General features: G+C 42.8%; 1 protein-coding gene across 1 annotated transcript in view; it reads left to right on the top strand.

Annotated features, from left to right (window-relative positions):
* The first annotated feature begins 2,763 nt into the window (after positions 1 to 2,763).
* The window catches only part of LOC139158553 (acyl-CoA (8-3)-desaturase-like), a 28,049-nt gene continuing 3,227 nt past the window's right edge, over positions 2,764 to 27,585 (top strand). Inside the window, exons 1-9 of the mRNA XM_070735873.1 lie at positions 2,764 to 3,162; positions 6,876 to 6,986; positions 10,391 to 10,588; positions 11,146 to 11,247; positions 11,328 to 11,456; positions 20,237 to 20,294; positions 22,783 to 22,859; positions 24,372 to 24,469; positions 25,758 to 25,854. Of these exons, the coding sequence (XP_070591974.1) occupies positions 2,914 to 3,162; positions 6,876 to 6,986; positions 10,391 to 10,588; positions 11,146 to 11,247; positions 11,328 to 11,456; positions 20,237 to 20,294; positions 22,783 to 22,859; positions 24,372 to 24,469; positions 25,758 to 25,854 (1,119 nt within the window). The 5' untranslated portion in view covers positions 2,764 to 2,913. The remainder of the gene's footprint in view (positions 3,163 to 6,875; positions 6,987 to 10,390; positions 10,589 to 11,145; positions 11,248 to 11,327; positions 11,457 to 20,236; positions 20,295 to 22,782; positions 22,860 to 24,371; positions 24,470 to 25,757; positions 25,855 to 27,585) is intronic.

Raw genomic sequence — 27,585 nt, forward strand, 5'->3', positions numbered from 1 at the left:
GGCTGGAAGCTGAGGAAGGTTAACAGCTCTTTATTGGCAATCAGGAATAGTTGAAGTGACCAGCTCGCAGGTAGGAAGTGACTGCGAGCTACAGGCTAAAGCCACACCGGGAGTTCCTCTTTTTTAAACTTTCGCGCCAAGGTTTCCCTTGGCCGCGACTTAAACCAATCAGCGGTTACCTTTATTTAAAAGTACAGAGTGGTTGAGGGGAGAGCTGCTCTGTTCGGTGAAGATGTACTTAACAGCACAGAAACTGATCTCATTAATGCCTTTGGTGCCCTCCCAAGGAAAGAACAAGATAACATATTATTGAAGTTAAAAAATTTAAAGAACTCTTTATTGTTCGCAATTGACACGTCTTGTGCTTATAGATCAGTTCTCCCCAATAATAAGCCTTTTACTTCTTCCCCGGGGGGTAAGAGTTTGCATGAACATGAGATCATGGAAAACAGAAGCCAAGAGCCATGCTATCACCCTTAATGTCAGGGTTCCAAATAGCACCCAAAATTAAATCAGAATCCAAGGCAAAGTATCCCTCAAAGTTCCCATTTATTAACAGAGCCATGTTGGTACATCTAGGTGAAACCCGAATCTGAAGTCCCTTGGGTTTCACCACCAGTTGAAATTTCAAGCCCTTGCCCCCACACCCACAAATCCATCATGTTGTCCACCCATCTTCTGTGCAGGCTCAGAGACAAAAGGTGACCTTGGCTTCCTAGAAAGAATTTGTTATGGCTGCATGCCAGCAACTTCAAACAATCCTCCCTCCCATTCTCTCACAATAGAGAATGCTCAGTAGAATAGTCTAAAGTGTGGCAGATTGAAGATCCCAACAAAAATAGCTTCGGCCTGACACTTATGTGATTATCCAATGATACCTTTAGTACCACATCAAGAGATGTCCAACAGTGCCATAAGCACAGAAGTGGCACAAACTAGTGGGACCCAGGTACATCCATCTACTGTCCAGTGAATTTGTGGAAACAAGGCAAGGTGACTCAACTATGCACAAAAACATTGGAATTGGGGTATAGAAAAATGGCAACAGGTGATCTGGACTGATGAGTCAATATGTGAAATCTGTGGCTGCAGGAGGAGGCAGTTTGTCCACTAAAGGAGAGTATATAATAATGAGTGTCTGCAGGAAACAGGGAAGTATGGTGGAGATAGTCCGAGTAAATAAAAACTCTTGATAGCCCAGAAAATATATATTAAAATTGTCTATTTTAAACTGAGCGCTATATTAAATTAGCCTTAGGCAGGGACTTCAACACATTGCAGCCACTAATGAGCCAACAGACATCTCTTTTGTGGCTCCCCAATTTCTATCATGTTCTACATTTTTAACAGCCTCCAGAGTTATCTATATTTTAGAGATCTTGTATTCCACATAGAGCAATTATATAGATGCTCTGAGAAATTAAAAATGGAAACTGAACATAAGCAAATGTTTAGAAATACTGTATACCATCAATTCAGAGAAAAAGACAAAATGAAAGCTGGAGCAGCAGCAAGCTATTTCATCACTTACCATTCTGTATTGTACAGTACACAATGGAGGGCTGTTTTATGAAAGACCACACCCTTTGTGACAGCCATTTTGTAAATAGGCAAACCAAATGTGGCAGCCATTTTCTCTGAACAGCTACAACATGGTCCCAAAATGTCAGTGTACTTGCTGATCCCAAAAGATTGGGAGTTCTTAGATTGAAAGTTTCCAAATTGTGCTTCAATAAGTTCTGATTTGTTGGAAATTAGAATTTCCTGAATAACCACGGTAATGACAGGTGAATTTAATCATTGAGGGCTTTTTAAGAGTTTACCCCCTTTAATCTTCATCAAGTGAGACGTAGTTTAGGTTATATGTTCCATGTGAATTAGAACCTCTAAGACTGTGCAACCATACTACCAATATGCTAATTCATGCATGTGGCAGGGGCTAACTCTTGCTTTTGTAGTTTAAAAGTTCATATTTTTCAATTCCATTCAGTGTAACTTTTTTAAACAGGAGGTGGCACTTCAGGATAATGCATGTTGAAGTTATCTTAAATGTTAATTATTACTTCTTCTCCCGTCTGATGAATAGCACCATCTGGGCACAGCCTCCTCATTCCTTACCTGCAGGCAAACAAAAAAAATCTTAATTTAGTGACACCTATGGGACTAAATGAACTGGATTTATTGCATCTAATTTGCTGCAAAGATCATGGAAGATAAATTGGGCATGGCAACGCTTAGTGCACTCTTGCAACATACACGTTCTCTCTTAATCACTTCTCAAAATAATGGTAGGGGAAGGAGAAACCTCATGAAACCCCCACGTTTCATCCGGTGTAAAAACAACTTGGTAAACAGGGGCATTGGCAGACTCATTGTCCTAAACCTTTTACCCTAAAACATGTATTTTTCACAGCAAAACCTATTTGGCCTAAGGTGCCAGCCTGATGAAAATAAGTCATTCAGAGAATATTACTTAGTAGACAGTATGTAAAGACTGGTAATGATTCACGAAAGAAGTGCTTGCACCATGGGGAAAGTAAGCTATGGAAAGGCAAAGAAGTGCTGAGTTTGGTACTTGAGGCGGAAGAAATCCAGGAGGACTTGCAAGATGGAAAACTTGCCATGGGCGTTTAGCGTTAATCAAATGTACGGAGACGGCTCAGTTACATTGAAGTATAAAAAAAGTGAGGAGCCAAGCACTAATTAAAGAGAGGCGCCGGAGAGCCAATGGTGTTTCTTAGCGGCTCGACGGACCAATCAGGTGCCGAAGAGAGAGAGTTCCAGAACAAGGGCTTGATTGAGCGCGCTCGACCTTTCTGTTGCTAGAGTTGCTCTCGCAGTCTTGTCCGGGAATTGGGGATTGGTAGAGGAGATCCTTGTTGGAGAAGCAAGGAATCTAACCCTTTGGAATAAATGGCTCCTCCGCTACAGGATACCGGGGTGGGGGCTGTAGGGGGAGAGAAAAAGGCGAACGGCAGCGAAATCTGTTCCCGGCGTTTTTTCACTTGGGAAGAAATCGGTCTGCGCACTGGACGGATTCAGCCTCATCTTCAGGAGAGGTGGCTTGTGATTGACAGGAAGGTCTACGACATTAGCAGCTTCTTCAAGCGGCACCCGGGGGGCTCGAGGGTGATTTCCCACTACGCTGGTCAGGATGCCACGGTGAGTACACAGTTACGTCTTAGAGTGCTAGTTGAGCAGGGAGACATTTGAATTGCCAAAAGCGACACCTATCCCGAAATAATAGAGGGAAAAGGACCTTGGAGATCTTCTAGTTCAGCCCCTGCCCAAGCAGGGAACCCTATACCATTCTGGACAAATGGCTGGCCAGTTTCTTAGTTGGTTCTCTCTTTGATAAGTTTCCCATTTGTTACTTCTTGTCTAGGTTGGTTCTCTCCTTGATTAGTTTCCATCCATTGCTTCTGCCTTCAGGTGCTTTGGAGAATAGGTTTCCCCCCACTTCTTTGTAACAGCCTCTCATCTATCATGTCATCCCTCATCCTTAGATTAGATGTACACAACTCCTGCAAACTTTCATCCTATGTTTTATCCCCCAGCCCCTGAATCATCTTTGTTAGTATGCCAATGCTAAAGATGGTCAAAAAATTCTGATTTGGCAGGCTATTCTATCTATAAATTGAAAAATGTGCACACAAACGTGGAGGGGAGGCCCTTTTCTGAGCAAAATAAAGAAATAAGCATCAATTTTTTCATTTCAATTTTCATATTGTGTTCAGAATGTTCAAATTAGTATTTCAATGCCAAAGATGGTCAAAAAATTAAGATTTTGCAGCCTAATCTAGATGAAAATGAACAAAATTTCACAAAAACGGGGGGAGTTTCTGAGCAAAATAAACAAATAAGCATCAATTTTCATATCTTTGTGTTCAGAAACGTTCAAATCAGTATACTAGTGAAAAAAGTATTCAAAAACACCATTCCAGTAGCTAGAACCAACCCTTTTATACTCTAAAAGGACCCTGAGGGTAACATTGGTAACTTTTTTTGCCCAGCAAAAACTATACACCCCCCCCCCCCCAAAGAAAACCCCACCACTTTTAGAAAGAACCCCTCAAATGAGAAAAAGTCATGGAATTTCAAGTTTCAGATATGCAGGGAAATTTTTTTACAGGGTTTCAAGCTTCATTTCCGGTCCTTGTAGACCAGAGCAGAATACCAGGGTTAAATACTGTTCCAGCCAGCCTTGGTGTAATCTTGGTATAATTCATTTCATATTAACTAATTACTAATTGGTGTTTGACAAGTTCAACAAGTTACTTGAGCCAGTTCTCCTCATTAAAATGCTATTTTATAATTCTTGTTTTAATATATAGTCTGCACTCTTTAAAAGCATTGCTGTTTCAAAAAGTCAGTCTAGCTTCAAAGTACCTATAATGAATATAAAATTCATTGAAATCCAGAAGTAAAGTTTGAGTAAAAGTGTTTATGATCACAATGTTAGAGTGTGATGTTTGCCAGGAATATTTTAAAATTATTTAGCTTCAGTTTGATTCCCAGCATTTGTAATGTCAAGACTGATTTGATCATATTTGAAAGTTTTACTAATAAATTATTTGACTGCTTGATTAAAGTTTGCACAGAATACATATTTTGATTTCCTAACACATGATACATAACATAGAAATATAATTGTAAATATTGGCTAAATAGAATAGAATAGAATTCTTTATTGGCCAATGTGATTGGACACAGAAGGAATTTGTCATAGTGCATATCTCAGTGTACATAAAATAAAATATGCATCTGTCAAGAATCATGAGGCACAACACTTAATGATTCTCAAGAAACCTTGATTGTAAGGTACAATGTGATTTACATCTAATAGAAAATACTTTATCAGCAAGATGTTCAGATGACAGTGCTGAGCTTGTCTATGTTGAAAGAGTAGAAGTTACAGAGAAAATTCATTAGTTTTTAGAAAACTCTCTTTGCTGTTTGGGAATGGAGAAAAAGCATCCAGATTGGTGTGTGTGTGTTTTGTGTCTGTGTAGTTGGGTGCAAGACATATGCGTGGACTAGTTGATAATAACTTCATAATGAGAAAGATTATTGTCTATCACACATGAAGAATTGAGGAAAGATGTTAACTATCATCATCATATATGCTCCAAAATGTCTTTTGCTTTTGAATGCAAGTGATATATGGTCACATGTGATTATAGGAAAATATTTGACCAATAAAAGAATTTGGCTAAACTTCTTAAATTTAGCAAATTAGGTATTCAGATTACTAGTAATTGTTAAACATGTGTGTATATATGCATACACATATGCATGTATGTATATGAGTAAACATATACACATACATAAGAAGTAATGATGAATTAAGAAGGATGTGGTTGCAAAGCATTTTCTACAATTAATTAAAAGAGATTTATTATTTTCAGACTTCTGTGTAAGCCAAAAAAAGAGTTGTGACTGCTTTAAAGAGGTGTTTTTTTTAAATCAAGGGGACTCTTTATACAGCTACTAGTACTTTTGAGGATTTTGCCTGGAAAACACAAACCTGCTTAAATGAATATGGACAAGCATAATGAGATCCAAAACAGTTCTTCCAAATCCTTTTTGAAACATTTATGACCATCACCTCCAGGATTTCTTAAAAGTGAATGTATGCAAGCTTTTGCTGCAGGATATGTTTTAGTATGAGATGACGATCCAAGGTTACATGTCCCCAAAAGCCTTGGATACAGCTTCTAAAGATCTCTGGAAATGTTTAGCCAAAGTTAATTAAAAATATTAAATATAACAAGTATGAATGAAACCAAAATTTTGTGTACTAATTTTTGAATAATGACTCCCAGCTTACTGCTCAAACTCTGGATGTAATCAGTGGACACTGATTGTATAATGCAGACCTGGGCAATATGCGGCCCGCGGGCCGCATCTGGCCCACCCGCTGTCTGTAACCGGACCAACCTGTGTGCGTGGTGGAGTCGGACGGCCTCGCCACCTGCGCGCAGAGGTGAAAAAGTGGCAGTGCCTACACCGGAGCTCTCGCCTCGCCCTCTCCACCTTTCCCATAAGTTGACTTAACCTTTTGGAATTTGCGGTGGAACCTCTCCCACTCTCAGTGGGGGGAAATCAGGTTGGGGAGCAGAGAGAGAATTGGAAGACTGAGAATGGAGGGAAGGAAGGAGGGGAAGGAAGGAAGGAAGGAGAAATGGAGGGAAGAAGGAAGGAGACAGGAAATGGTATTGTTCTGGAAATATAAAACAATTAAATATTAATCTCTCTCCTTCTTTGGAAAGCAAACAAGTTCCTTTCTAGATAAAAATAGAAGTAGAAAAAAACTAGACAACTTTAGGATTTAAAAAAAAAATGAAATATGAATTGAAAGAATTATTAACTTAAAATTGGATAAAGGCACTTTCCAGGATCATAATGTTTCATAATTTGGAATTACAGTATAGGGAAGTGATAATGACCAAATGATTTCAGCTTTTTTCACTTAGCATCTGTTATCAGCATATGTGTACTATATACCAGGGGTGGGCAATTAATTTATAATTATAATATATAATATAATATATAACTTTTCTAGATTAGAACTGGGTGTTCAAGATATAATATATAATATATATAATATATAATTATAATTTATAAGTATAATATATTTAACTCAGTTCTATCCAATAATATACAGTATTGCGTAGAACTGAGTTAATTATATTAGTCCGGCCCTCTAAAACCATCCCAATTTCTCATGCGGCCCTATGGCAAAATTAATTGCCCACCCCAGGTATAATATATGCTACTGTTTTAAATTTAAGCTCTCTGTGACTACTTTTCAGTTTAAGTTTAGTTTAAATCTGTGTTTCTCATTCTGTTTAATATAACAACTTTTCTCTCAGGATGCATTCACAGCATTTCACCTGAGTAAGGCTGAACCAACCAAGTATTTGAATTCATTGCTGATAGGGGAACTGGCACATGATCAACCAAATTGTGAACCCAGCAAAAATGTGAGTATTTGTAAGACATCAGAATTGGGAATACAGAAATATTTATATGCTTTAAAAAATACAGATAAAACTAAAATCAGAATTCTATTCTGTTACTGATTGTACACTAGAAATAAGAAATCTCTGTCCTTTAACAACTACAGTTAGCACAATGAGGGATATTAGGGATCGTAGTTAAGCACTAGACAACCACTGGTTGCCCACTTCACTTAGAGTTGGCAATGTAGGCAGTCCAGGGTCGTAACTTCAGATATGGAAGTGGAAGGAATTCCAGGTAAAATGTGGGTGCGGGCAGGAAGCCTAGGATTGCCACCCAAAGTCCGGAAGGAGTTGGGCGGCTTATAAATCAAATAAATTAAATTAAATTACCATACATAAGTTGGGGGAGGGAGTGCTGCAATGCAGTGCAGACACAGAAAGATCCCAAGGTAGTGTAGAGTGTATGTGTGCAGGGAAAGTAGGAATAGAGAGTGCAGGCTGAGTGCATCTGTTTGAGCACAGGGAGGCCAGGAAAAGAGGATGTGCTTATATGCAAGTGAAGTGGGTGTGGTAAGTGAGAATGAAGAAAGGCTGTGGGCAAAGGAGATTTAACCAACCAACGGGCAACCTTCCCTGTCTGTTTGCCAGTCGGGAAGCTCACAAATGGGGGTCACATGGATTACGGAACACTGCAACTGGTCATAAATTCAAGCTGGTTCCCAAGTGCATTGTGATGACTTGAAGACCAGTTGTATGCCTCTTCATTCAGTGCCTTTGTAACTTTGAATATTCTTGAATGAACTTGAGGACCACTTCTTGAGGACCACTTCTGTGTAGCACTGATAAATAAGGATTAGCGGATGGGAGACTACCAGCCCTGTTCACATGAAACAAAATTCAGATTGTATACAATTCTGGTAAGCTAAAAGAGTGAGGTAATAGGCCTCACCATTTTTTTCTTTGTCTGACTGTACAGCAGGCTGCTTTTGAAGTGTACCTGGACTCTGCAGTTAGTCCAAAATGTAGCTGTATGGGCAGTTTTTGTCATTTATTGTTATGCCTATATAACACTGATGCTCTGAGAACTATACTGGTTCCCCATAAGCTTTCAGGTATAATTCGACAAGCTGGTCATTGTCTGTGAAGCCTTCCATTGCATAAGGCAGTATCCTTTCTCCTATTGTTTCTGCCCTAGATTTAGTTAAAAAAAAAAAAGGCACACTCTGGGTGCCCGAACGGGTAGTAAAAAAAATGCTTTCAAAAAGTTTTTTTTAAAAAAAGATTCTGACAGTCACTGTGCCACACAATCACCAGAAAATTTAAAAAACTTTTAAAAAGTATTTTTACTATGGTTAGGTACTAAAAACACTTTTTTAAAAAAAAGTTCTGACATCGCAGGCATAGCTGCTTGTCACAACTGATCGCTGGAATCTTTTTTTAAACTACAGGTTTTTTTTTTAAAGTTAGCCACACTTACCAGTCACATGACACACACACACCCCCAGCAAGCTACGCCCACAGAACCTGTAGGGAAAATGTTTGAATTTCCTGACTGCGGGAGAGTTAGGTTTGGGGGTGTTGTTTGTTTTTAATCCTGTAAGCCATCCAAAGTCATAACAAATGGGTGGCCATATAAATGAACTCTTGCCACTGAGAACTGTTTATGTGATGACCTTAATACTTTTTAAAAAAAATGAAATAAGAGGAATCAGAGCTGAGTAAGATGGTACAGTACAGTGGTACCTCGAGATACGAGTTTAATTCGTTCCGGACCTGGGCTCTTAAGTCGAGCAGCTCTTATCTCGAATGACTTTTCCCCATAGGAATTAATGTAAATAATTTTAATTGGTTCCAGCCCTCAAAAAACTCACAAAGTTAGTCTAAATTATGCAGAAAGACATGTTTTTAATGAAGAAATGTACATGTACATATAAATGAATAATGAAGTTTCTTTCACTTAACTTGTAAACTTTCTTAAACTTTTAAATTTACATATGTTCAACTTCTCTGCCACCCAATCCTGTAGGACAGAGGTCCCCAACCCTTTTTGCACCAGGGACCGGCTTTAAGCGATCAAGAGAGGAATGGGTGAATGAATGGACGGAGGGTGGGAAGGAAGGAAGGAAAGAGGGAAGGGACAGGAACAGAGGAAGGAAGCAAGGAAACTTATGAAAGGGGAGAGTAAGAGAGGAATGAGTGAAGGGAGGGAGGGAGGGAAGAAGGTGGGAAGGAGAAAGAAAAGAAGAAATAGAGGAAGGGAAGGTAAAAGAGAGAAAGAAAAAGAGCAAGAAAGAAAGGGGGAAGGGACAGGAACAGAGGAAGGAAGCAAGGAAACTTATGAAAGGGGAGAGTAAGAGAGGAATGAGTGAAGGGAGGGAGGGAGGGAGGGAAGAAGGTGGGAAGGAGAAAGAAAAGAAGAAATAGAGGAAGGGAAGGTAAAAGAGAGAAAGAAAAAGAGCAAGAAAGAAAGCTGCAAGCACCCCCCCGAGCCCCCCAGGCCGGCTGCAACCTTTTAAAACACGCGCGCCGCTTCGCAGCTGTCTCCTGAAGCCGAACGCGGAAGTTAGCGTTTGGCTTCAGGAGACAGCTCCTTGGCGCTTGTATCTCGAATTTGGGCTTGTAAGTAGAACAAAAATATCTCTCCCCTCCCAGCTCTTATCTCGAGTTGCTCTTAAGTAGAGCAGCTCTTATGTCGGGGTTCCACTGTATAATTGTTTGTCTTGCAGCCAGTTACTGTTTCTTGGATCTGGCTCTGAATTCAGAGTAGTATTTACATAAATACCGTATAAAATGAGATAAACGCATCATACAAACTAGGCAGTATCAAGATGGTTGTCAAAATCTAAAACAATACTAATCAAAATCTTGAGGAATTACATTTTATAGTCAACATTTCATATTATTTGTAGCCATGTTATGTGTGATTACAGTGTTCCCTCGATTTTCGCGGGTTCAAACTTCGCGAATAGCCTATACCACGGTTTTTCAAAAAATATTAATTAAAAATACATCGTGGGTTTTTTTCCTATACCACATTTTTTCCCACCTGATGACGTCATATATCATCGCCAAACTAATAATTTTTGCAAATAAATAACAAAAAAAAATTATTGTTAATAAATAATTATGTTTATAAATATCAGGATCACTAAGTGTATTATTCAATGGTGAGTACCAGTAATAATGGTGAGTAAATGGTTTTTAAGGGAATGGGAAATGGTAATTTAAGGGTTTGAAGTGTTAAGGGATGGCTTGTGATACTGTCCATAGCCAAAAATGGTGTATTTACTTCCGCATCTCTACTTCGCGGAAATTCGACTTTCGCGGGCGGTCTCGGAACGCATCCCCCGTGGAAATCGAGGGAACACTGTATTATCATATTATATTATAGTGAATGACAACTATTGTTGGGTTCTCCCCCACAGCAATTGCTTGCTAAAGACTTCCGGGAACTGCGATCCACAGTTGAGAAAATGGGACTTTTGACGCCAAACCTCCTGTTTTTCTTTCTGATTTTTCTTCATATTATATTGTTCGATATCTGTGCCTGGTTGATAATCTGGCATTTTGGCACATCTTCAATACCATTCTTCACAGGTGTCGCGTTCTTTACTATTGCTCAGGTACGGTATGGATCTTGTCATAAAATAAGAATTGGTATCTTTTTCTGTGTATGTGAAGGTTCTAAACAATTTCACTAAAGTGAGACATAAGATAGCTAACTACAGTAACACTAGATTTGGGAGGGGGGGTTCTGTATTGCAACAGCAGCATTATTTTTTATGTCACACAGCATAACAATCTTAGCATCTGGGATATTTTCACAATTTGTAATTTAATGGCAGTACAGTTGGCACCTGGTTTCCAGGTCGGAATCAAATTACAGGGAATTATTAACTTCAGTAATTCGGGCTGGAATTTCCATTACTAAATGATACAGTTGTAAAGTGCAATATAATGTGACTGCATCACTTAATGGCAGCAGTCCTGGCAATTAAATATAGATAATCCATGGTCCAAATGTATAGACAGGGATTGATTAGAGCCTTTTCAACAGATTAAATATTGCAGTTTTATTTTATTTATCATGAATATCTCTCCAAAATGTGTTTGATTTAGTTCTGTATTGTGCAGTATATGAAATTAACTTCATTTTTTTAAAAAAACATATTTTTTGCAGACCCAACTGTCCTGGCTCCAACATGATTTGGGACATCTTTCAGTCTTTAAAACATCCAACGGAAACCATGTTGCCCATAAGGTCGTCTTGAGTCTGCTGAAAGTAAGTGTCCTGGCCTTTAGGGAGGCTTTCCTTTTTGTCTTCATACAATCTTAAAGTCTACTCTTTCTCCTTTCATCTAGGGATTTCCTGCCAAATGGTGGAATAATTTGCATTTCCAGCATCATGCCAAACCGAACTGCTTTCGTAAAGATCCTGATCTCAACATGCATCCCATTGCTTTTGCCCTAGGGAAGAAACTAGCTACAGAGGTATGGAGAACGTATTATTGAAAAGCAATTTAGAAGAGTAAATAGAAGACACTGGAGGCAGTAAATCTTCTTTATGTGTGTTTTGTGGTTGCCAAGCCATTTTGTTGTTTTTACTTTTTCTTTTAAACCTAATTTGATTTACTTGTACTGGATCTTTTTGTTTGATTTATTGTTATGACTAGTCCTCGTTTGGCACAATTGGTTGCTAAGCGAAACCACAACTGTACTTAGGATCTTACTTCAGCTCTCCTTTAGGCTTTAACATTTGCAAGTAGTCTTTGTTTCGTGACCACAATTGGAGCCAGCAACTTGGTTATTAAGCAGGATGGTCACTAAGTGAAACCGAAGTTGCGCTTATGATTTTGCTTCGGTTTCCCTTTTTCTTTTCCTTTTTAATAAGACCTGCAAAAATTTTAGATGCAAGGATTGGTGGCAAGGATGGAGTTGGAGATAATGCGAAGTGTGCATAAGACTGCAACTTTCAGCTACAAATCTGTCCTTTTTGTCTCTCTCCATGATGTTGATGATGATCCTGATGTATTAAACTTTTATACCACCTAATTCACAAGGACTTTAGGCATCCCACAACAATTAAACAAATTACAATAAAATACATAAAACATAAAAAGTAAAGAAAAAAATGTCAAGCACAATGAAGTCAGAGATCTTCCTCATCATAAGCCTGGGGTAAAGAGTCAGATCATCAAAAACTACTCTTAACAAAAACAGAGTAGAGGCCAACCGAGTTATCGAAGTGCGGAACTCATTACCGGACTCCATAGTGTCATCCCCAAACCCCCAACACTTTACCCTTAGATTATCTACGGTTGACCTATCCAGATTCCTAAGAGGTCAGTAAGGGGCGAGTACAAGTGCACTAGAGTGCCTTCCGTCCCCTGTCCTATTGCTCTCCTATATCTCCTATACCAGTGATGGCGAACTTTTTTTTCCTCAGATGCCAAAAGAATGTGTGTGCGTGCTATTGTGCATACACGAGTGCCCACAACCATAATTCAATGCCTGGGGAGGGCAAAAATAGCTTCCCCCACCCCCTGGAAGCCAGAAACAGCCTGTTTCCCAACTTCTGGTGAGCCCAGTAGGCTCGTGTTTTGCCCTCCCCAGGCACCAGGGGAGGGTAAAAACACCCTCCCCCATCCCCCCGGAGGCTCTCTGGAAGCCAGAAATGCCCTCCCAGAGCCAAAAATCAGCTGGCCGGCACACATATGCATGTTGGAGCTGAGCTAGGGCAACGGCTCGTGTGCCAACAGATATGTCTCCGTGTGCCACCTGTGGCACCCGTGCCATAGGTTCACCATCACTGTCCTATACCTTTCTTCTATTCCTATATCTCTTCTATTTCATTGATATGTTCTATTACTATATCTTCTTTTCTATTCTTTCTTAGATATATTTTACTATGAGTATCTCCTCTATAAGCTTCATCATGGATTTTACTATGTGTATATAGATATATACCCACTAAAACCCTCATTGTGTATTGGACAAAATCAATCAATCAATCAATCAATCCAGATCTTGAGGGGAAGCTTCATCCCAGAAGGCAATCTCTGCTACACTTCCAGAGTTCTGAGAGGTGGAATCAGTAGCAGGTTCCTTCTGGTACGGATGAGGACACTACACCGATAGTAAAACTGGAGCTGCACGTACAGCTTTGGGTCTCTGACGCGCATGTGTCCCAGTGAGATTTTGTTTCAGCACATGAGCAGGAAGCAAAATCTTGTGAGGGGACGCAAAAGAGAGATTTCAGCGATTTTTTTGCTTTTGTGCATGCACGGAAGCAAAGAAATCACTGAAATCTCATGACCGTGTGCATCCCCCCGTGAGATTTTGCTTCCTGCGCAGAAGCAAAATCTTCCTGGGACCCATGCATGCGCATGCCAGAGACTCAAAGCGCACTGGTAGCGGTGATATCGGCAACCCGCCTGGGTGGGGTTGTTTACTTGAAGGAACCTGGTGCATGCAAAATTGACTGTAGGAGACAGCTGGTCCCTCAGATAGCCAGGCCTTATGGTATGTAGGTAACAGCCAGCAGTTTGAATAACGCTCAGAAGCAAACCAGCAATCGGCACAGCTTGCAAAGCAGAGGTGTTGCATGGGCATTCCAAGGCAAGCCACAATCTGGATCAATTAAGATTGTTCCCTGAGGAGCCTTAAAGGGATACCTTCTCTATTTTTCAAGGGCAGCACTATGTAGATAGCTTTGGAGTAGTCAGGTTATGGAATGAATGACTGACTGAAGGCTTCCTCCAGGATTTAGGAAAGGGCAAAATTGGTGTGTCAAATGGAGTTTTCCAAAGACCTTCTTAGCTGCAGCTGACGCCTGCTGTTCAAACAGGATCCTGATCAAATGGGATCCAAATCCAAGTAGACCTCCAGATTGCATACTAACCTTAACAAGATAAAAGGTGAATTATTCCGAGATCTGAGCAGTGCAAATAGCCACCTATAGCCACTCCATCTTAGTAGGATTTAAGTTATCCATTCTTACTTCAGCTCTCTTAGCTGCAGCTAATTCAGAATGTAGTGGCACAGGTAATAATGGGTACAATAGCAGGAGCTTCACACAGCATTGTTGCTGTATGAGCTATACTGGTTTTCAGAAGGGTTCTGGAGCAAGATCAGTATGTCATCATGGGGCCAGATTATTATTATTATTATTATTATTATTATTATTATTATTATTATTTAGATAATTAGGACTCGGAGTGGGGTCCGAGTAGGATCATCTTATCCCTGGTAGTTTTTACCCACCATACAACTATGGCATGATGGGCATATTTTGAGTTCCTTGGGTAAAATGCCATCTGGAGCAGGGGTCTCCAACCTTGGCCATTTTAAGACTTTTGGACTTCAATTTCCAGAATTCCTCAGCCAGCAAAGCTGGGAGTTGAAGTCCACAAGTCTTAAAGTGGTCAAGGTTGGGGACTCCTGTTCTGGAGGGATCTCAAAAGGGTACCTCTCTGTCGTGGTGTCTGCATCATAAAACAGCCTTTCCTGGGAAATGCAGATAGATTTTGGGAAAGCAGCGATGACTAGTCTTTTTCCCCAGGCTGAGTTGTTGATAAAGCAAGTTTTACCAAGCCTCAATGTTGCTTAAATAATTGTGTGTTTGTTTTAATTGTTTATGCAAGCATCAGATATCTACATCTGCCTATCCCAGGTCCTTGGAAAGGACTCACTAAGTAGACAGATATGCCAAATCCACTCTGAACATCTCACTGATTATACAATAAACCAATACAAAGAAGAGGGGGTGGATGTCAATCTGTTCTTACAGAACCTGAAGGACGGATGGAAACTAATCAAGAAGAGAATCAACCTTTTCAGGTGTGGCACCAGCCACAACCCCAGGGAAGGGGGGAGGAGTGGCAATTATAGCCAAGAAGACCATCAAACTGCGTAGGCTTGCTGCCCTGAGATTGCGGGCTGTGAGTCCCTTCTTATGAGGTTGGACCTAGGGGTACAGGTGGACTTGTTGCTCACGTTCCTGCCTCCCAGCTGTGTGTCAACAGCTCTGCCTGCGCTACTTGAGGGGGTGGCCAGGCTGGCGGTGGAGTCCCCCAGACTTATTGTCTTGGGGGATTTTAATCTGCCGTCGCTCGGCGGATCCTCTGGGTTGGCGCAGGAATTCATGACCACCATGGCAACCATGAATCTGACCCAAGTAGTTCAGGGCCCGACCCATGAGAGGGGGCACACTCTCGACATGGTTTTCCTCTCGGGACAGTTGAGTAATGATCTGATATTAAGGGGCTTAGAGACATTGCCTTTGTCACGGTCAGATCATTTTCTATTGCGGCTTGATTTTAAGGCTCCAATCCTCCCCTGCAGGGAGGCGGAACCGATTAGGAGGTTCCGCCCCAGACGCCTGATGGATCCAGAAGGCTTTCAAAGGGCGCTTAAGGTTTTGTCGGATTTACTTGTCCACAGCTCGGCGGAGTCGCTTGCTGCAACCTGGAATAGGGCTGCAACGGAGGCTCTCGACCGAATTGCGCCTTTGGGACCTCTCTCTGGCAACAGACCCTGGAGGTCTCCTCGGTTTACCGAGGAGCTCCGGGGAATGAAACACCAGAAGAGAACTCTAGAGAAGCGTTGGAGAAAGACCAGATCCGAATCTGACCAAACATTTGTAAAAGCTCATATTGAGATTTACAAAGTGGCAATCAGGTCGACAAGCCGTGCATACAATGTCAGCCTGTTTGCATCTGTGGAATCCCGCCCGGCCGCCCTGTTCAGGGTGACTCGCTCCCTTCTTAACCAGGGAGGAGTTGGGGAGCCCTTGCAGTGTAGTGCCGAGGCTTTTAATCAGATTTTCACAGACAAAATCGCTCAGATCCGGACTGATCTTGACTCCAATTGGAGTGCAGAGTCGGCTGACAACGAGTCAGTTGAGGTTATGGGCCCGTCTTAATCCATCTGTTTGGGGCGAGTTTGACCTGGTGACACCTGATGAAGTAGACAAGGCCATTGGAGCTGTGAGTTCCGCCACCTGTTTGCTGGACCTGTGTCCCTCCTGGCTGGTTTCGGCCAGCAGGGAGGTGACACGGAGCTGGGTTCAGGAGATTACCAACGCTTCTCTGAGGGAGAGGTCCTTTCTGGCTCCGTGCAAGGAGGCACTTGTGTGCCCCCTCCTCAAGAAGCCTTCCCTGGACGCAGCCGTATTCAACAACTACCATCCTGTCTCCAATCTTCCCTTTATGAGGAAGGTTGTTGAGAAGGTGGTGGCACTCCAGCTCCAGCAGTCCTTGGAAGAAGCCGATTATCTAGGCCCTCAACAGTCAGGATTCAGACCCCACTACAGCACGGAAACTGCTTTGGTCGCGCTGATGGATGATCTCTGGTGGGCCCAGGACAGGGGTTTATCCTCTGTCCTGGTGCTTCTTGACCTCTCAGCGGCTTTCGATACCATCGATCATGGTATCCTTTTGCGCCGACTGGAGGAGCTGGGAGTGGGAGGCACCATTTTATAGTGGTTCTCCTCCTACCTCTCTGATTGGTTGCAGTCGGTGTTAGCGGGGGGTCAGAGGTCGACTCCTAGGTTCCTACCTTGTAGGGTTCCTCAGGGGTCGGTCCTCTCCCCTCTGCTGTTCAATATCTACATGAAACCGTTGGGTGAGATCATCCAAGGGCATGGGGTGAGTTACCATCAGTACACTGATGATACTCAGCTGTACATCTCCACCCTATGTCCATTCAAAGAAGCAGTGGAAGTGATGTGCCAGTGTCTGGAGGTTGTCAGGGTCTGGATGGGTGCTAACAGGCTCAGACTCAATCCAGACAAGACGGAGTGGCTGTGGGTACTGCCTCCCAAGGACAATTCCATCTGTCCATCCATCACCCTGGGGGGAGGGAATTATTGACCCCCTCGGAGAGGGTTCACAACTTGGGCGTCCTCCTCAATCCACAGCTGAAATTAGAACATCATATTTCAGCTGTGGCGAGGGGGACGTTTGCCTGGGTCCGCCTGGTGCACCAGTTGCGACCCTACGTGGACTGGGAGTCTTTGCTCACGGTAACTCATGCCCTTATCACCTCGAGGTTCGACTACTGCAATGCTCTCTACATGGGGCTACTGTTGAAGAATGTTCGGAAACTTCAGCTCGTCCAAAATGCAGCCGCACGAGCAGTCTTGGACCTTCCAAGAAATGCCCATATCTCACCATCACTCCGCGGACTGCATTGGCTACCAATTTGTTTCCAGACACAATTCAAAGTGTTGGTTATGACCTATAAAGCCCTACATGGCACAGGACCAGATTATCTCCAAGACCGCCTTCTGCTGCACGAATCCCAGCGACCGGTGAGGTCCCACAGAGTTGGTCTCCTTAGGGTCCTGTCGACCAAACAATGTCGGCTGGCGGGACCTAGGGGAAGAGCCTTCTCTGTGGGGGCCACGGCCCTCTGGAATCAGCTCCCCCCAGAGATTCATACTGCCCCCACCCTCCTTGTCTTCCGAAAAAGTTTAAAAACTCATCTTTGCCGCCAAGCCTGGGGTTCCTTAGACCTTCCCCCCTGACCGATGAATGCTTAGTTTGACTGCTGAATGAATGATATTGATAGTTTTTAATTAGAATTTTAAGATTGTTTTTTTTAAGGTATAATTGGATTGTTATTGTTTGCTGTTTTTTCTGTACATGCTGTGAGCCGCCCTGAGTCCTCGGAGAGGGGCGGCATACAAATCCAATTAAATCTAAATCTAGAACTAAGGAGAAATTTCCTGATAATGTAGAGATTGTAGGTACCTTATTATTTTTTAAAGAGTGCTTTATTATTAAATTAACTTTGCTGTTTCTATGGGTCAGGCACACATGTACGGAAATACACAGCAAACAGTGTATACCATCTGTGCTGTTTGCTGTGCTGGCAAATTGCTGGGAGGCAGAGGCCTTTTTTCCTCATTTTCCTCCTTCAAAGCTAAGGTGCGTTTTTAAAGATGAGATTGGACAATCATTTGAGCAGGGGGTTGGACTAGAAGATCTCCAAGGTCCCTTCTGTAATTTTAAAATAATACAAAATAATAACTGAGTCTGCAAACTCTACTTTGAGATACGCAGGTTATAAAACCATCTAAGCCTTTACTTTGAACAGGAGATATAGTAATAATAATACGTTATTACCTCAGTCTTAAGATTTTTATCTTTTCTTTTTTATCTTCCTGCCTGGCCTAAATGTTTCAACAGTAACAGCAGGTGACTGATAAATTATTCCCAAAGGCAAAACAGGAGGTGATGAGGATCTATTTATTTACTTTATTTTATTTATTTATTTTATTATTAGAGTTGAAAAGGGACCCTCAGGTCATCAAGTCCAACCTCCTGCCTGAGCAGGAAATCCTATAGCATCCCAGCCAAATGGCAGTCCAATCTCCTTGAAAAAGTCCAGAGTTGGGGAGTTCACAACCTCCGCAGGCAGACCGTTCCGCTCTGACCGTCAGGAAGTTCTTATTTCCAGGTTGAATCTCTCCTTGGTCAGCTTCCAATCATTGCTCCTCGTCCGGCCCTCCAGTGCCCTGGAGAATAAAGTGATCCCCTCCTCTCTGTGGCAACCTCTCAAATACCTGTATACTGCTATCATGTCCCCTCTGGCCCTCCTTTTCTCTAGGCTCTCCATGCCCAGTTCCTGCAATCTCTCTTCATAAGTTTTGGTTTCTAGTCCCTTAATCATTTTGGTTGCTCTTTTCTGCACCTTCTCCAGTTTCAATGTCTTTTTTGAAGTGTGGTCACCAGAACTGAATGCAGTACTCCAGATGTCTGACCGGGGCCTAGTAGAGTGGTATTAATACTTCCCTGGTCTTGGAATGTATTCCCCTGTTGATGCAGCTCAGGATTGTGTTGGTTCTTTTAGCTGCTGCAGCTCATTGCTGGTTCATGCTTAGTTGATTATCCACCAAGACTCCGAGATCTCTTTCACAGTCACTACTGCTATGTGGGGTTTCTCCCAGGCTGTATACGTGTCTAGGGTTTTTTTTTTTACCTAGGTGAAGGACTTTACTCTTCTTGACATTGAACAGCATTTTGTTAGTATGGGCCCACAGTGATAATCTATCTAGGTCTTTCTGTATTTTGAGCCTATCCTCTAGGATGTTGGATACTCCCACCAGTTTGATGTTGTCTGCAAATTTGATTAGTTCCCCTTCTATTCATTCATCTAGGTCATTGATAAAAATGTTGAAGAGCACAGGGCCCAGGACAGTACCTTATGGTATCCCACTGCCTACCTTCTTCCATGTGGATTTGGAGCCGTTGAGGACGACTCGTTGAGTGCAGTTGGTCAGCCAACTGTTTATCTATCTGCATGTGTTGAAATCTACCCTGTAATTTTCTAATTTGTGGATTAGGAGATTGTGGTCAACTTTATCTAAAGCTTTGCTGAAGTCCAAGTATATGAGGTCTACGTTGTGTTGGTCTACTCATTTGGTTATGGTGTTGAAGAATGATATGAGATTGGTTTGGTATGATTTGTTTCTGACAAACCTGTGTTGGCTGTTCGGTATTATTTTGTTTGTTTCTAGGTAGCGGCAAAGCTGTTTTTTTTATTATTTTCTCCAGTATTTTTCCAGGTATAGAAGTCAGACTGATAGGTCTGTGGTTGCCTGGGTCAGCCCTTTTACCTTTTTTGTGGATGGGGACTACAACAGCTCGTTTCTAATCTTCCAGTAGGTCTCCAGTTGTCCAGGATTTTTGGTAGATGAGGAGAAGTGGTTCCACTATGGTGTCTGCCAGTTCTTTTAGGCCTCTGGGGCGAAGTCTGTCTGGTCCTGGTGATTTGTACTCATTGAGCTCCCATAAGTAGTCCCTTATTGTGTTTTTATCTGTGTTGAGTTCGGTTCCAGGGCTGTTTGTTGCAGTTGAGTTGCAGGTTGGTTGGTGGTTCCTTTTTGTGTGAAGACTGATGCAAAATAGACGTTGAGCAAGCTGCTTTATCTCTGTTGTCTGTGATTACATTACCGTCTTCATCTTTTAGTGTAGTGACTGTTTCCTTGAATTTCTTCTTGCTGTTTATGTGCTGGAAGAAGCTTTTTTTGTTGTCAAAGGATTGTTAGGAGCAAAATAGCTTTGTTACTTAGAAAAAAATACAGTTTTAAAGGAGTGCAATAAACCTTCAAGATTTAAGGCATCCATTTTACCCCTCCAAACACACAACATTTTGGCCTTGTTCACACTAACAGCTGCCCACAGTCCATGGGTCACACTAACATAAATAATGAAAGGAGCATAAGGAAATACATGAATAAACTGTTGATGTCCCTCTCTTCATAGCTTGGATTGAAGAAAAAGAAGTTCATGCCTTACAATTATCAACATAAGTACTTCTTCAGTAAGTATCTCTGTCACAGAAAAATACCACAAATCCATTATTAACTGCACTGTCTCTCCTGATTTTTAGGGCAGGGATTAATTTTTTTTTACTAGCGGTATTATGGGTGTGGCCTGGTGAGTGTGGTGTGGCTTGGTGGGCATAGCGGGGGCAGGGTACTGTAAAATCTCCCTTCCCTCCCCACTCCAGGGGAAGGTTACTGCAAAATTACAATTTCCCCCTGATCAGCTGGGTTTTGGGAGGAGAAAATCGGGTGGTATTTACTGGTTCTCCAAACTACTCAAAGTTTCCACTACTGGTTCTCCAGAACTGTTCAGAATCTGCTGAATACCACTTCTGGACTGGGGCTATAGCTACAACGTCTAAGATAGTGAATTTACAAATCAAAGGCTATAAACTTACATTTTGAGATCTGAGATGACATGACAGTGTCATATCATAAGAATTTGGGGATAAAGACAAATTGCAACATCAGAAATGGAGAGTGAGAAGGTGACAAATTATATGCTGGTTTATGGCCGCAATAAAGATTGATTTGATATGAGAAAAATGCTAGCTCATCACAACGAATTGAGGGAATATAGAATAATAAGTACAGTGGTCCCTCGACTTGCGCGTTCTCGATTAGCTCGAAACGCTGCAACGCGGTTTTTCAAAAAATATTATTTAAAAAAATAAAATATTAAAAAATAATTTTTTTTTTATTCTGTTCCCTGAATGGAGACCGCCGGCCGCTCAATCGGGCCGGCAGGGAACAGAATGGAGCCTTCCGCGGCGGGGCTGGTAAGGGGGGGAGCCGAGGGGGGAGCCGAGCCCAGCCCCGTGGCATTCGCTTTCCTCCCGCCGGCAGCCGACTGATCGTGGGCTCCTTCGCAACCTCGGAGAGCTTCCTGGTTTTCGTGAGCTTTCATGCCCCGGAAGCTCTCCGAGGTTGCGAAGGAGCCCACAATCAGTCTCGGCTGCGGGTGGGAGGAAGGCGAATCCCCCGTGGGCTCCGTTACATCTTCCGCTGCCAGCCAGGCCATGCTGGCGGCAGCGGAACAATCGCTGGCTGTCAACTTTTCTTTTTAAAACTGGGCAGGAGCTGACTTGCCTCCCCAGTGCTAAAAAGAAAAGTTGACAGCCAGCGCTACGACTGACGGAATGCTGAGCCTCCCGGTGGAAGGCTGCCGCTTGGCCGGGGAGGCTCGGCCGAAAGGGGCTGGAGCGGCAGAGCCGAGCACGCCTTCCGCCCGGGAAGTCCTGCCCCTTCATCCCCACCCCTCGCCCCTGTGGTCGGCGGGGATGAAAGGGCAGGACTCCCTGGGTGGAAGGCGTGCTCGGCTCTGCCGCTCCAGCCCCTTTCGGCCGAGCCTCCCCGGCCAAGCAGCCAGGGAAGTCGAGCCAGGCGTGGCGGCGGCAGCGCTGCTTCTCCGGTCACCCGGTCCTCTCCTGCCTCCTGCGCCGATGTTCCCCGCTGCGACGGAAGGCAGTCGCTTGGCTAGGGAGGCTCGGCCGAAAGGGGCTGGAGCGGCAGAGCCGAGCACGCCTTCCACCCAGGGAGTCCTGCCCTTTCATCCCCGCCGACCACAGGGGCGAGGGGTGGGGATGAAGGGGCAGGACTTCCCGGGCGGAAGGCGTGCTCGGCTCTGCCGCTCCAGCCCCTTTCGGCCGAGCCTCCCTAGCCAAGCGACTGCCTTCCGTCGCAGCGGGGAACATCGGCGCAGGAGGCAGGAGAGGACCGGGCGACCGGAGAAGCAGCGCTGCCGCCGCCACGCCTGGCTCGACTTCCCTGGCTGCTTGGCCGGGGAGGCTCGGCCGAAAGGGGCTGGAGCGGCAGAGCCGAGCATGCCTTCCGCCCGGGAAGTCCTGCCCCTTCATCCCCACCCCTCGCCCCTGTGGCCGGCTCATCCAGGGGGGCGTGTGTGGTCTGGCAAGCGGCAAACGGGAAGACCAAGGGAAGGTTCCTTCAGCCGCCCAACACCTGATCCGCTCCGCAGCGCGGCAGCAGCGAGGAGCCGAAGATGGGGTTTCCCCTTTGCCTTTACCCCATCTTCGGCTCCTCGCTGCTTCCGCGCTGCGGAGCAGATCAGCTGTTGGGCGGCTGAAGGAATCTTCCCTTGGTCTTCCCCGCCGCCCACACGCAAACTCCACCATCTGCGCATGTGCGGCCATGAAAAAAATGGCGCACATGCGCAGATGGTGGTTTTACTTCCGCATCCAATATAACGCGGAAATCGGTTAGCGCGGGAGGTCTTGGAACGTAACCCCCGCGCTAACCGAGAGATCACTGTACTACACTTTGTTACCTGGTGAAACATGTTAGTTTTTGAATTTATTAAATTGAACTATAAATAGAACATAGTTCTGAAATAACAGAAATATAAGCCAAATAAGGAGAAAGTATAGAATGCACTATAACAATTAAAATGTTGTGAGAAGAAATAGGGCAGAAGAGTGAAAAAGTGTGTTTTTAAAGAGATGTATATTTGTTTTCCTTGTTTCACAGTACTCGCACCGCTTTTAATCGTTCCCTTCTTCCAGTTCTCCATATACCACTCTACTATCAAACGCAAAGAATGGGTGGTAAGTATGCCAACCTAAGGATATGCACAAATGAGGGGAAAAAGTGTTTCAGATCTACATGTCACCATGTTCTGGAATTTCTGTTGAATTACTTTGGATAAGCTCCAGTTTGACTGAACTGAAACCTAGAATGCTTTAGTTACTCAGATGAAACAAAATCTGGATAGGACAAGTGTTGGGATGGGGGGAGTGTTCTTTATTTCAATTCCTTCCCTCCACTTACAACTTATTTTTCTTCCTTGGCTAATAGGATGCTGATCCAGCCACTGGCCAACTCACTTTAGTATCTTCCCTTTTTATCTCCCTCCCCTTCCTCCTGTCAGCCGCCACCAGCAAACATATATTATTTTTTCCCAAGGCCCCAATCTTTTAACTTTTTCTGCACCCGAAAAGCTGTATTTACTTTATTTTGGGGGGTATAAGATGCACCTTTTTCCTCCCTAAAAGAGGGTGGAAATGTTTGTGCACCTTGTATACCAAATACAGCCATTTTTGGCCTCATGAAACCCTGCATAGTGTGTCCTGTTTTGCCAAAAACACACTCATTTTTCACAAAAATGGGGCGCTCAGAGCTTTGGAGGCCTGCAGAATTCTCCTGGGGGCTGGGGAGGACAAAACCGTAATGTGTGGTAGATTTGTGAAGGAAAGAAATGGGTCTGTTTTTCATGAACATTTGGCATTTATGCCCCAGGAGCACTCCGCAGGCTTCCCAAAGCCTCTATGTGCCCTGTTTTTGCAAAAATAGACCATTTTTCACCTTCCTAATCTCCAACCCATGGTGTTTTTGTCCTCCCCAGTCCCCAAAAGCACTCTGCAGACCTTTCAAACCTTCTGCATTCCTAATTTAACAGGACGTGTACAGTGTTTGAGAGGCCTGTAGAATGATCCTGGGAGCAGGGAGGGCAAAAAATTTGTTGTTGTTGTCTACCTCTTCCAAAGCTTGATGCGTGTTATACTCCAGTGCATCTTATAGTCCAAAAGATATGGTACATCAGAAGTTGATTCCTCCCAGTTTGGACCAATTCACCCGAACTGGTAGTGACCGCTGGTATGTCACCATGACGTCTCCGAACCGGTTCAGTCAGTGCCGGACTGTGGGCACCACTGTTTTTGTTTTTTTACTTTTAAAATTTTGGGGGGGAATTTTTTTTTATTTTCTTCTGAGCATGCACAGAAACTGAGTTTCCTGCACTGCACATGTGTTGCCATCTTCTTTTTGAGTCTGCCCCCCCCCCCAGATTTCTCGGCACTGCATGTGCAGGCATGCAAAGCGTGCTTGTGCCCACAAGGCGTGGCCACGTAGCGCAGGAGGAAGCTAACTGGCAGCGAGATAAGTTAGAACTCTCCCCTGTGATGCATCCATTCAAGGAGTGAACTAATCCCTGTGTGGATTATTTTGCCTGTTCCCCATTCTCCAAATGCGTATACTATGAATGGGAGCTTATTTTCTAAGAAATATTGTAGCATAGGATTTCTTATAGAAAATACTTCTCTCTTTTTCTTCTGAAACAGGATCTAGCCTTGATTGTCGCTTACCAGATCAAAGTCATCCTCGTCTATATGCCCATTATGGGGTTTAAGTATTTTATGGCATTCTACTGGCTGGCCAGGTAAACCCCAACTTTATTTTTTTCTTAAATAATTATCATCAACTATTATTATTATTATTATTATTATTATTATTATTATTATTATTAAAATTTGTATGCCGCCCCTCTCCGTAGACTCGGGGCGGCTTACAGCAATGATAAAAACAATATATAATGGCAACCCTAATAGTTAGAATCTAAAATAACAATAATACATTTAAAAAGTCTAAAAAACAAGAAACCCCAATATATAAAAAACATACATACATTCATATCATACACAGAAAACTACATAGGTAGGGGGAGATATTTCATTTCCCCCACGCTTGACGACAGAGGTGGGTTTTAAGGAGTTTACGAAAGGCAAGGAGGGTGGGGGCAGTTCTAATCTCTGGAGGGAGCTGATTCCAGAGGGTCGGAGCCGCCACAGAGAAGGCTCTTCCTCTGGGTCCCGCCAAACGACATTGTTTAGTTGACGGGACCCAGAAGAGACTAACTCTGTGGGACCTAACCGGTCGCTGGGATTCGTGCGGCAGAAGACGGTCTCGTAGATACCCTGGTCCGGTGCCATGAAGGGCTTTATAGGTGATGACCAACACTTTGAATTGTGATCGGAAACTGATCAATTACTGATAAAATACCACTCATGAAACAGAAGTGCCATGTGACCACATCCTGGACTACTAGAAACTTCCAAGTGGTTTTCTAGGACAGCCCCACACCTGAGATAACTAAGGCATGAATAACTGTGAGGAGGCTTCCTGTGGTGCAGAAATGGGCATACATGCTGTGCAAAAACCTAGCCACAACTAATAACTTGTTCTTTGAGCAGGAGCTGAGTGTCCAGCATACTCACCAAATTGTGTACTAGTTACATCCGGAGAACTCCAGCTCCATTCAGAACCACAGACAGAAAATCCCCAGATTTAGAAAGTCCATGTACCCACAACCATTTGGTCTTGCTAGGGTTGAGGTTAACTCTACCTCCCTGCCCCCCACTTCAAAGTTCCACAGCCTGTAAGCACTTGGGAAAAAAACATCTTGACAGCATCAATCAGCCAACCAATGGTCAAAATATTCAGCAGAGTACTATTAATGTATGGATGATATCTGACCCCCTGATGACAAATGAACATCTTTCTCCAAAGAGAAAACAGAAAACATTTGGAAAGTCAAACATATAATTCATTTGTCTTCGTTATAATGAACTGTGCTTTCATTCTATTTTTATTGTTCAGCTATTTTTATAATATGACGTGAAAGGGTGCTTAGCAAAAAACTTAATTTGACACTATATCGGACTTTGCAGATTTATGGAAGCAGCTTGGTTTATCTGGGTTTCACAAATGAATCACATTCCAATGAATATTGACTATGACACAAACATGGACTGGGTATCTACCCAGGTAAGTCTGTTTCCTCTTATTCAAAGCGTTGATTTTTTTGAGATTGATCATTGAATGAATTTGGGGAACGGATGACAAATTGGGGATAGGAGAAAGGTTTTAATCTTATATTTTCAGAATATGGCAATCCTTGAATTCTTACAAATTAGATACACATGTATTCCATCGAAATGTATGTCTGTATAGCTTGGCACCACATTCAGCCTCTCTCCAAAAGAAACGCCTAGGAGAAAAGTAATAACCAGCAGATACAAAACTACAAAAAACACACACAAAAAATTACAACTAACTGAAAGATTGAAATCCTGTGGTTGATCAGTACAGAAATTAAAGTAGATTTTAAAAAACGATCCAATTTAGTGAAAGGCAATTTTTAAAAATCATTCTAGTATTAAATACCTCTTGGAGAGGTGGGATTAAAGAAGGAAAGGCTTGTAAAAAAATTGAAAAATGTCAGGAAAAAGGTGGAAAAATTTAGGGATGAGAAATTTTTTCCTATTGTTTTCTAGCCTCTTTTTCTTTTAAAACTGAACAAAAGTTTTGGAAAGAATAAAGAGGCAGCATTGCTTTCCTTCATGCCTTCCAAATAATTTATATTAACTTGTAATGCTTGTAATCATGTTGCACAGGAAAATTTGAACAGAACAGCTGTCAATTGCAAGAGTGGAGAATTTGGGACTTGTTCTCTCTATGTTGGTCCCAACCAATAATTAAAATTATGTCCATAATACAGCAACACAGTACATACATCAATATTAAAAATGTGGCACCTGCAATCCATTATTAAATCTTCTCATCTTCTTTCTGTGCTTGGGGAAAAGCCAGGTGTGAAGTGGTTTTCAGAAAGCTAGGAGAATAGAAGTCTGTGAACTTCAAAGAGAAAGGTGTTCCATACGGTAGGGAAAAGGCTTACTTCTTAGATCCTGTACGATGGCGATGTTTAAAGGAAGGAACAAGGAGCATGCCCAACCTATCTAATCTGGCAAGATGGGTAAATATTAGAGGTTTATCCTGCAGATAACCTGGTCCAATGTGAGAACCAGGTTTGAACACTCCAGATTTGCCCGATTGTTCCAGAAAAGAGGGGCTCTAGGCAAGGGTCCCTAAAGTGTTGAAGAGAAGGAACATTACTATCCTGTAGTAACTAGTAGATACTGGGTTGATTCAGCCTTTTATAATCATTACATTGCTCTGTAGGCTGTATACTCTGTATTCTTCAAAACTGGGGTGAGTTGTTCTTGCCTTAAAGTGAATTCCAGTTTCAGATGGGAAAGAGGGTGGAAGGGAGGGAAGAATAGAGATTTCCAGAGCATGTTTTATCTTGGACAAATACAAGGGTATGGCTTAAAACCAGATATGTTCCACATGGGTTACTACATGATCTAACCAGGGGAGGAAGCAGCAGGTATCTTTACAAACATAACCCAAAGATTGGGGAGGAAGCTGGCTCAGAAACAGCTCTTTCACTCTAGAACATCCTTCCTCTGAATTAATATTAGCTCTAGTTTTTTTTAATCATTCAGAAAAGTTGTGAAAGCTGTCCTCTTTTATCAGGTTTTGGCAGGGTGGGGAATGAGGTTATTCTTTAATAGACACTGATTTGTTTGGACACATCATTTTTATGTTGGAATAGGTTTGAATGTTTTAGAATTGTGAGCTTCCTAGAATCTGGGAATAGTGGGGCATGAAACATTTTTAAGTAAATGAATGAATACAAATAATAGCAAAACA

The sequence above is a fragment of the Erythrolamprus reginae genome, chromosome 1 (assembly GCF_031021105.1).
Source record: "Erythrolamprus reginae isolate rEryReg1 chromosome 1, rEryReg1.hap1, whole genome shotgun sequence".
Taxonomy (NCBI): Eukaryota; Metazoa; Chordata; class Lepidosauria; order Squamata; family Dipsadidae; genus Erythrolamprus; species Erythrolamprus reginae.